The following is an 11,023-nucleotide window of genomic DNA, read 5'->3' as shown; positions in this document are numbered from 1 at the left end:
AAAGGTACTCTATAAGAGTATCACAAATAATAAGAAAATATAAAGGAATTTCCTTGTTACTGACTAAATTATTTTCTTTCTGTGTTCTTCTGTCCATTTAAGATATTTTTGAATGATTAAAAAAAAAGGGGGTAAAAATAATTTGCTGACCAAAAATCAAAATGTGCTACTAAAGCTATTTATCATCAAAAACTATGCGAAGTCGATAAATGATGTTACTATACATATTAGTGCTTGCTACCAGAAAATAATCAAAATAGCACCCCTCTAAGGGGTAGTTTGTATTTGTCAATTTCTAATAAAAACGTGCTACCAAAGCTATTTACCGCCGGAAACTATTCAAAATCGATAGCTGATGTTACTATACATATAAGTGCTTGCTACCAAAGAATAATCGAAATAGCACCACTCTAAGGGGTAGTTTGTATTTGTCAGTTTCTAATAAAAATGTACTACCAAAGCTATTTACCGACAGAAATTGTTCAAACTTAATATCTGAAATCAGTATATGTATGACAGCCTGGTACCAAAAAATAATTGAAGTAGCACCTCTCTAAGGGGTAGTTTGTTCTTGACAATTATTACTAAAAACGTGCTACTAAAGTAATCTACAGTCGGAAACTATTCAAACTTGGTATCTGTTATAATATGTATAAATACTCTCTGCCAGAATATCATAATAGGAGTTGCACGCCACCAGGGAATGGTTTATCTTTGACAATTTTCATTAGCTACCTAAACTATAAAACTTGCTTCCTATTTACCCTAAGGTATAAGCTATTTAATCATGATTTTTAATTTTTGTTGTTGTTGTTGGGCATTAGAAAATTTGAAGAAGTAAAATAAACGCAATATAAACTTTCTGGTACGTAATTTATAATATATTAACATTTCCTGGTATAACATGTATTTTATTCGTTATGCGAGTATTAAAACTAACTAATTATATTTATGAATCCTGGCATGTTGAACAGATAAGTTGTTTCGGCTTTTGTTGAAGACCTATGCAGTTGTGGTGGTACCAATGATAACATTTCATACACAAGATCATCTCTTCAAAAATATTGAAACACTTAGCTGCACCAATATGACAGAAACCGGCCATATCCTCATTCCAATAATTAACTGATACAGACTGTAGAAATTGTAATGATGTCATCAGAGATTTTCCGCTTAGGTGAGGTAGTTGGTTGTTTTCCTTTATGATAATGTTTCCTTTAAAGCCTGCTGTACCTTTCTCTACTATATTTTTATCATAAGCAAAGGTACGGAAATTTGAAGTTGTAGTGTAAAATAAATCAGTCAATTGTTTTTTAATATGAATTCTGTAATTGTTGATTTCTCGAGATTGATGGTTTGCTAAAACCTTGGAAGATCCGGTAATGATGTCACAGTCATATGAGTTATACTGAACAGGTAAATCTGTTGGCCGGTAGAGATTCCAATTTTCGGATAAACTTATGTGCTTTTGTTGATGAACGAACTGTAGTACTTCCATGACGAAGAAAATTTCATTGCGATATACTATATTACTTCTTATACTATTTAAGCATAGTATAGTATTGAACTTTTTCAGCACCACTATCAAAACAAAATGTTCATTTTTACAAACCGAAATGAATAAAATATCCTTCTCGTAAAGTCCAAATTTTAGAAAATAATTTGCAGCAGTCTTGAAACTATTATTATCTGATTCTAAGAAATTAACTAAATATCCTTCCACTGGAAAGATATCAACCGATGCTTTTATCTTTTCTTCGTTTACTAGAAAAGCTAAATAAACATCAATTATCACATCTGACAAATAAAGGTCTTTGAAGTTTACACCTCCTTCATCTTTCACAAGACATTCTAAATTCTTAGGATATATCTGTCTACCATAGATGATGCACTGTTTATTATTCTCAAATTTAAATGTTTTTGTAACATTCAAATCTGAAGCCATTTCCTCGTCACCGTCGCTGGAAAAAGATGTTTGCCTCTCCATCGATCGTTCTTCTGGGATGGGACTGATGGAAGAAGCTTCTCTAAATATATTCATTTTGTTCTCATAAAAACGTTTTACAAATTTTGAAGGAGTCGACGAGAAAGGAGCCAGAAAACGTTTTTTAGAAACACCCGTTAGTGTTACCGTTGGAATGAGGATGGTAGTGTCAAGAGTACTGTCTGAATTTGCATAGTTTATTTCAGCATCTTTAGCAGCTTCAACCACTGTCACCTTCTGGGGAGCTCTTTTTCTTCCTGACCTGGAACAATAAACAAAGTTAAGTGTTAAGAGATAATTTCTTATAGATATAGATACGTACCTACTTGTGTCCTCTGTTCCTCCTGATGATTGTAGATAATTTTACATTTTTCTGAGAATTAGTTATGTTATCAACAGACAGACGGGCTGCCTCAATGTGGTGGCAGTTTCTCTTTCCCTTACAGGTACAAGTTTCTTGGGGAAACAAAGTCACCATATGTTTCTTATTGTTTATTGTGGAAATTACAAAAACTTGCTCTTCGGGTACGAGAGTTACGCTGCCTTATAGAATTATCATTTTGGCAGCTGTATATTTAGTATTGAGAAATTCACTATCGTCTTCCAAAGATGGTTTTGGTATGAAATCTTTATTTTGAAAAATATATGGTATTTTATCTATGGTAGGTAGGTAAATGTTGCTTCGGAAAAACTATATCTTTTGGATCTCAATATAGATGATTAAAGTTTTCATTCAGGCAGTAGTTTCCTATATTTGAGTATGCTTTAATAGTTGCTATTTCAATTATTGTTTGGTAGCAAGCACTTATATGTATAGTAACATCAGTTATCGATTTTTAATAGTTTTCGACGGTAAATAGTTTTGGTAGCACGTTTTTATCAGAAATTGTCAAGAATAAACTACCCCTTAGAGGGGTGATACTTCAAATTGTTTTTTGGTAGCAGGCTGTCATACATATACTGCTACTAAATATTAAGTTTGAACAGTTTCTGTTTGTAAATAGCTTTGGTAGCACGTTTTTATTCTTGGTCAGCAAATTACACACCACCACATTTTCATAATAATACTCTCAGAGATTAACCTATCTGAACTTGCTCAAGTCAAAATTTTGCTTGGCATGAAGAAGACACTATCAATAACATCATTAAAGTTCACACATATTTGTTTTGTATTTTTCTCCAGATACTTTGATTCTTGCACCAGTTTCTCACAAATAACAAATTTCGAAATTTGCTAAATAAACAAGTGTTAATCTATATTTTCCATGAAAATTCACAATTAGTGTTGCAACCCACAATTTTTGCCCAATTGGATAGGTTTTATAATAAAATAACATTGACATTTTAGCAAAGTTTAGAAATTGCAATTGGATAAGATCATAAGATCCAAAATAAACAAAACAAAGCAAACTAACCTGATTTTGTTCGGATCTGCATGTGGCGCCATCCTTTAAAAACTGCTTGAACGTTTTAAATACAGTTTTATTCAAAAAATCAATAAAGCAAGGAAATAGGAAAAAAGTACAATTTAAAAGAATTTTTTATCAGATTTGCCTGAAATTCGGCACACAGATTCTCGCATATATTCGGCACAGATCCACTATTTTGTTTTGTGATATTCGATCTCGTTATCTTAAAATTTAATAAACTGTAAATAAAATACCATCGGTAAAATTGGCAACGACGTGAACGCCCGACCAAGATTCAAGCCAGCCTGAACAGCTGACGAGGCAAGCCAATAATAGCAAATCACAAAATGTAAATTATAACGGATCGCCAAACAAAATAGTGGATCTGAGCGGAATCGAATAAGAAACACTTTGACCAATTTTCAACTCATTCTGATGTGAGGTTTTTTTTTTAAGTACTTTTCCAAGATGCAAAAAGTGACCAATCACGAGAGAGGATTAGACGTCGGAGAAGCGGCAAATAAGCAAAAAAAAGTCGCCAGAACATTTCAACAAAAAGGGCAAAAAAAAGCAGAAAAATACCGGTGGACAATATCGATACTGGACGACATCTCTAGGTAAATACTTTTTTTTTTAACCACGTAGTTATGGACATTACCACTCCCGGTCCCTTTGATAAGGTTAGATTTATTTTTTTTTACAGAAAGAAAAAGATCACTAGTGTGTTGTGCTACAAGTAAAAATAAATAATTGTACTCTGCATATAAAAGAATTACTAAGCTTTTTTGTATTTAAACCGTGACTATGGCTGAAAAAGCAGGAGACTGGTGCCTAATTGAAAGTGATCCTGGTGTTTTTTCCGAATTAATAAGAGAGTTTGGTAAGTATGGTTTTATTGTTTTCAAATAAATTAAATTTATTTACGTCAAAACATAGAAAATTGGTCTTAGTATTTATTCTCCTTGGCTGCGCATAAAAACATTTATTTTATAATACCTAAACAAATGTATTTACTAATTGATTTTAACCTAAAAATAACACAATATACAAAAATTTGGGAACTACTGTAGAAATTAGTATCATTCTATAAATGTAAGTAATAATCTAAGCCTAAATATGCCTAATGAACTAGTAAACTTTTTTGAAGCCAATTAAATATTGTCTAAAAAATAATTTGGATTTACTGAAAACTTCTACTGCTAGGTATTACTACCGCCAATCCTTTTAAGTTCAAATAATCCTCACTGTTAGGGCTGAAAAAAATATACATATTACTAAATTTTTATGTGTTAAGCAAATAAAACCTAGAAGAAACATTCTTTAAATTATATTTTTGTTATTATTTATAGTCATAATATTAAATAAAGATGTTTGATTTATTATTCTGCTAAACAATATTTAAAGTCTGAATCTGTATCACCAAGACTATCGCAATTGAAGGTCCTTTGTTATGACTATGTTACACCATTAACATGGTGGCATTCTATGACAAATATTAACAAGGCAGCATTGGAACAGCTTCTTACAGCTATTGCATCGTCAGCCAACATAGAAAGACTCTTCTCATGATATGGTTTAGTCTCAAAGCTGTCAAGTTAGTTTTAATTTTTAATGTTAGCTCAATTACATCAATGATGTGTTTGATGATAATGATTACTGATGAGACTGATGCTTATGTGACTAGAGAGACTAAAAAATTTGATTTTCATTTTGTTATTATTATTATTACTAAAATAATATGTAATGTTTTGAAAGATTTGTGTCAAATTTCATTAAATGAACAAAGAACCTTCTTAAACTCAAAAAATGCTTTACTGTCAATATAAACATAGAAGTTGTAGACAAAGCCACAACATAATATAATTTACAGACATTACAATAAGGTATAACAAAAATAGATTAAAAAGTAAATCATAAAGAATATTTAAATGCTAATCATTTAAAAATTCCCTTAAAAGTTCCTTCATATACAATAGAGCCACATATAAGTTCAAGGTGAGGAATTTATAGCCTCAGCAGGTAATTTTATCAAGTGTTGTACTGATTGCATAATTCTAGTTCATGTTTATATTTTTTTAAAACTATACAAACTGTTCCCAGAATAAAAAGATGATACAGAGGTAAAATATTATGAGTCAGGAATAGAGGGTGACAAGAGTCACAGGGCTTAGCTCCACATAGATACCTAATGGCCCTTCTGCAAAACAAATAGTGCTTTACAAAAAAAAAAGGTTAGATTGGTGGCAATACCTTTGCATAATAGTTTTCAAATTTAAGAGATTTGTCTATTGACCCAAAAACTTACTAAAGCATGGCATGGTGATGGGTTTATTGTTCAGATAAATACCACTGGTTTTACATTTCAAATTAAGAATATTTGCTTTAGAACCAGTCTTAGTTTCAACAAAAAATTCCTATATTAGCGATTATTTGAAGAACACCTACTGAGTTATTCCAAACAATAGTGGTATCATCTGCAAACAATGAAAATTTGTCAAATATCTGTAATTGTGGAAGATTGTTCATGTAAAAGTTAAGAACCAAGCACTGATCCTTCTGCCATACCTACATTTATATTAAATTCCTAGAACATTGAAAGGCTAGAATTAGTAAACAACAACTTTTTTGAGTTCAACATGTGCACAGGGGCAAGGCACCCCCCTTGCCCTTGAATATGTTTTATTTACAAACATATTCATTGATTCTCTGTTGTTAAATTTACACATATTTTCAAAAGAAGAAATTTTTAGCTTTATATCAACACATAATAATATAATAAATGTTAATTTAACTTATTTATGTTAGATTTTGGATAAAAAATAAAAAGTAGAAATAGATATATGTTATTCTATAACAGAAATATTACATTTTTAAAGCAACAAAGAAATTATTAACATTCTTATTCTTGAAAAGCAGCTTTGTGTTTACATTTGGCATTTGTGAAGTTCTGTGTTTTTTCTTTAGTTTTTGGTTAAAAGAGAAAAAAAGTGAGTGATTTCAGTGTTTTTATGAACTATTACAATAGTAAAAACTTGTGCTGTATGTGCCACACCATGGAAAAAAAGGCAATTTAAGCTAATCTTTTCACAAGTTAATACAGATATTGTCATAAGATGATGTTAAGGGACAACTGTCATCATAAATGTAGAATAATAAAAACTTATTAAGAAATCTATAATAATTATAAAATATTTAATTTCCATAAAAATGCTCTATTAGATAAGTAGTACCTTTATTTTAGTGAAGTACGTTAAAAAAACACATAAAAAGTCCATAAACGGTAATATTGTTTATATTTGAAAGCATAATTTATTAATAATAAATATTTATCATGTAAATTCTCTTTGACGCCATTACTGGTAAAGATTACTTCTTGTCGGTGGAATCAACAATGCGATCGAGCGGCGTTGAAAGGTTGTTGCCTTTTTCTCTAATATATGTGATCTACATTCATTTAACTTTGAATGTTGACTTCTTTATAGGCTATTTTATGAGAACAAAAATGCTTTATATTTTATTAAAGAGGAATAGTATTGTTTTGTGCCTGTCAAAATTTTTATGATATAAATTGTGTTTTTTTTGTCATTTCTACTATTTCTATAAGCATTTGGCAACATGACATATAACTATGGGCAGTTTGTTTGCTTACAACTATATTTATATGGCAATGCTAATTCTAGATTTTTCAATGTTCTAAGATTAAGTTCCTTAGAGGTATCACCCTTAAACTTAACTTAACTTAACTCAATCTGAAAGATAAGAATAAAACCTTTAAGGGCAGTTTCTCTAAAACCACACAGCTCTAATTTTGCCAGCAGTACTCTGTGACTCATGCAGCCTAATGGCTTTGCAGGTCACAGAACATTGTTGCTGCAACCTAACCATGTGTTCAGCCTGTTATAAAGGTAGGATCTTCCATGCTCACAGATTCACAAAAGCCAAACTGTTGAAATAGTGGTTTAAAATGGTTTGGTGTTGGGTACTATCACCAAATTTTATTATAGATTGGAAGCACCTTATATAGATGGAAGCACCCATTTATTTGGAGATATGTCATAAGGGTTGGTTTCAGTTTTTTATGGATTTAAATGTCTCTATTGCCTTTACGAACACAATTACCCTAAAAAGCAATCCCGCGAAAGTAAAGGATCGTGATCATATCCTTTTGAAATTGGGGTGTATGTATTGAATTGTCCAGAATGCCCAGACATTTATGTAGGCCAATCCAAAAGGATTCTACTTGGATTCGTGAACACCGCAAATCAAATGGTTTATTTGTATGGACATTGTAACAATGAATAGGAATTGTCAATAAAAAAACTACAATGCAAAATCAGTCTAAAATACAAATATATTAAAAGAATAAAATTAAATTAAATCTATGATTAAAGAACTCTGTCAATGAGTAAAAAGGACTGCTAGTTAACATGGTCTTAAGAGTTTTCTTAAAAATTGATTCTGCATAGGAGATGATTAAAAATTGAAAAGAGGTAATTTCTGGTGCATCCTGTACCTGTGACAACTGGGTAAAAAGGTTGTATAATTGATCCAAATTTCGGGTTTTATCAAAAATAAGATCTCTATCACTGCAAGATAAATAACCACTTGGTGGCTTTGGAGTGGAGAGACTGGTAGTCAGTACCTGAGACAACTGCTGATGTATCCTTCGCAGAAGGTGTTATATAGCTGTCCTTAACTAGGAGGGGCAAGTCAATATTAAAAAAAAAATAAAAAGCATGATTAATGGTATCAAATGCTTTAGTAAAATCAAAAAAGGTACCAACAGATTTTAACTTCAATTCAAAATTATTCAAGATATGTATAAAGATATATTACAGCAGAAAAGGATATAAAAATACAACAAACTTCTTTTAAAGGATTTTTCATATATCTTTGAGAATACAGACAGAGCAATAGGCCTCCTTCCTATTGTTATATACTCCTTAATATTGCTAGAACTAAGCAACTTTGTGAAATTATAGGCTTTTTTTAGCATTTGTGATATTTTTTCTGTGAACCTTGGAAACCTGTGAATGGATTTGCTTAATATGAATCAGCTTTGACTATTTGTTCTCATTAAATTAATGGTGTTGTTCACTGATTAGACGTCTTGTGATATGGCTTGAGTTTGATTATATAAAGAAATCTCATAAATACAAACTGGAGAAAGGCTCAAAGAAGTTATAAAATTTACTTTCCAAATCTAGTGTCTCAGGGGCTAATAGCCAATGCTAACAACAAGTTGCTCAAAAATGTCTATGTTTTCATCAGAAAAGAACTTAGACCTCACTATCTGAGCTAAATGCGTCCACAATATGTACTGCTTCTCTACATCTGGAAATAAAATTATAATTAAAATCACCACAAAAATACATTTAAATACAAATTAGTTTTGATAATTTCTCAAAGTATTCACTATATGTTTTAAAATCAGAGCTAGAAGGACAGGATATATAAGAAACTAAAATTTTCACATTATTCACAGCCTGGAGAACAGCAGTCGCACTTTCAAAATTGTCAGATAATGAATTTAATTGAAGTCAAATCTGACAAATATTGCCACACCACCACATCAGTTCTTACAGTAGTATGACGCGACTTCATTATGATTAAGTTTAAAACATGTAACCTCCATATCTGACAACCAAGTTTCTGTGATGCAGACAATCTCAGGATAGGCAATTAAGTGTAAAAACGGTTCTAACTTCCAAGGTTTACAATCCTCACTCCATTTCTGACTAATTCTTTCTGGCCTTTTCCGAATACCCCTTGAATTTTTTAAACAGTGAGTGAAACATTTCAGACCGACATTGAAGTCAGTGGAGTTGATATCGCCAGATTTTGACGATTATTGTCAGATCTTCTTTGGCCATTTAAAGAGTGATTTTCAACCCTATCTTAGGTAAGAATGTTACTTCCACTTTCTGTCTGTTGGGTTGAGGTTTGTAATATACATCAGGATTTACATACTGTACTGATATATGAGGTTTTTGTAAAGTACTGCTATTGGTCATTACTCATTATAGACTCATTTGAAAAGTAAGATATAGATAGTTAAAACAAAGTCATCATTCGCAAACCATCTTCTTACTTCCACTTTTTTTTGCATTGAGGATACAACCTTGTTGCATCAGTGTAAGAAGGCCTTTTAACTTAACCTCTTAGACAAAATGGAAATCACTAGAATTAAGAAGAGCCCCGTTGAACCTTGTTTGATTGTCAGTAATATCAAATACTTATTCTTATTCTTGATGTTCATCCAATATCGTTTATCTTTTATCGAACCCGATTAGGCGAATGGTAATGACGCTTTGTTTGAACGTGTGATTGTTGGGTTCTGGCCTTTGGTATCTCAAATTTTTTTATCTGAAGTTGCATCTATTTTCCTTGGTTACTTTTTTTTGATTGAATTCTTAAAAGTTAGTTTATTATCTGTTGTGTGTAATAAGGTGCACGTTATTAATTTCTCACCTGGTTGGGTTATAACTCATTAAACATCCTCTAAGATGTTTTACATACATAATTCTAGTTTTTATACTTTCTGACTTATTTCAGTTGAAACGCGTCACCTTTTTAAATTCATTTCAAATACAAGGCTTGTGACTAAAACTTTTGGTTTTTATATATTTACCGATGATTTTTTTATTTCTCATATCTAGATATTTCAATTTTCACATAGCGTGGTAGTTATGGTCTAAGCACATCCAAAGTCCGTCCTAAAGCCGGACTGATGCACTGAGAAAAGGTAATTTTTAGAAAAATAACTGTTTAATTGAAAATATACAGCTCTCTTTAAAATCTTTGATACTACTGATAACAGACTAAAATTCAAACTTTTTGTTTAGAATAATTTAAAAAAACGATCTGAAAATTTGAAATACCCTAAAAATAGGTCAAATAAGTTTATGAGTATCGTGTAAAACTTATCCTTTAAATTTCTGTGCTAATTTTCTTTTGAGATTTGTTTTAAATTGACTAAATTTTCTTTCTGTGGGATAATTTTTTAAGGGATTTTAGATAATAAAAGATTTAACCAAAAAATATTGGAAAAAATCTATGTAATAAAAGGAATTGTTTGCATTACAGATTATTTGAAAAAAAAAGATTAATCCCCAAAAACGTATTTTATACAATTGAATATATTAAAAAATCCGCTTTTAAGTAACAAACCTATGATTCTTACATTATCTGTTTGGCCTAAAATGCAAAGAAGTTATTAAGTATTGTTTTTTTATCTTGGGCCACCTAATGTATAATTATTTAAAAAATTATTTTAATTAGACAATGATAAAAAATGAGTATCTTTTAAACTAAGAAGAATACAGAAGTATACATTAAAATCTCCTAATAAATAATGTGCCACCCACCATAGTCGCTAAGGAATCCCTGATCTCTTCAAAGGACGGGTTTGATATGTCTAAAATTTTGCTACATATTGATGAGAGAGTAGGGAAACCACAAAGTATGTGCTCCATTATTTCCTTTTCATGGTTGCATACCGTACATAATAGCTTTCTGCTTAGTTTCACTATTTAATTGATAGGGACCGGTTAGGATATCTGTTGTAAGACAGAGACAACAGTCAGAGGCAATTTGCGGATTGCCTCCAGTTTATCCGAATAGCTGAGAA

At 31.0% G+C, this 11,023-nt stretch overlaps 2 protein-coding genes across 3 annotated transcripts in view; one reads left to right on the top strand and one right to left on the bottom strand.

Moving 5' to 3' along the window:
* Window positions 1-829: 829 nt before the first annotated feature.
* LOC126740341 (uncharacterized) lies at window positions 830-3,331 on the bottom strand. Its single transcript, XM_050446315.1, has 2 exons — window positions 2,307-3,331; window positions 830-2,246 (listed from the first exon to the last, which is right to left on the bottom strand). Exon 2 carries the CDS (start codon window positions 2,039-2,041, stop codon window positions 950-952), a length of 1,092 nt encoding a protein of 363 aa, XP_050302272.1. The 5' UTR covers window positions 2,042-2,246; window positions 2,307-3,331; the 3' UTR covers window positions 830-949.
* A 661-nt stretch (window positions 3,332-3,992) lies between these two features.
* The window catches only part of LOC126740234 (ubiquitin carboxyl-terminal hydrolase isozyme L5), a 53,430-nt gene continuing 46,399 nt past the window's right edge, over window positions 3,993-11,023 (top strand). The window contains exons 1-2 of one of the 2 annotated variants that reach the window (XM_050446168.1): window positions 3,993-4,010; window positions 4,097-4,273. In XM_050446168.1, the coding sequence (XP_050302125.1) occupies window positions 4,198-4,273 (76 nt within the window). In that variant the 5' untranslated portion in view covers window positions 3,993-4,010; window positions 4,097-4,197. Of the gene's footprint in view, window positions 4,011-4,045; window positions 4,274-11,023 lie in introns of those variants that run through there. The other variant, XM_050446167.1, reaches the window with a different exon arrangement.

Source organism: Anthonomus grandis, chromosome 9, assembly GCF_022605725.1.
Source record: "Anthonomus grandis grandis chromosome 9, icAntGran1.3, whole genome shotgun sequence".
Taxonomy (NCBI): Eukaryota; Metazoa; Arthropoda; class Insecta; order Coleoptera; family Curculionidae; genus Anthonomus; species Anthonomus grandis.
This window is presented reverse-complemented; position numbering and strand designations above follow the sequence as displayed.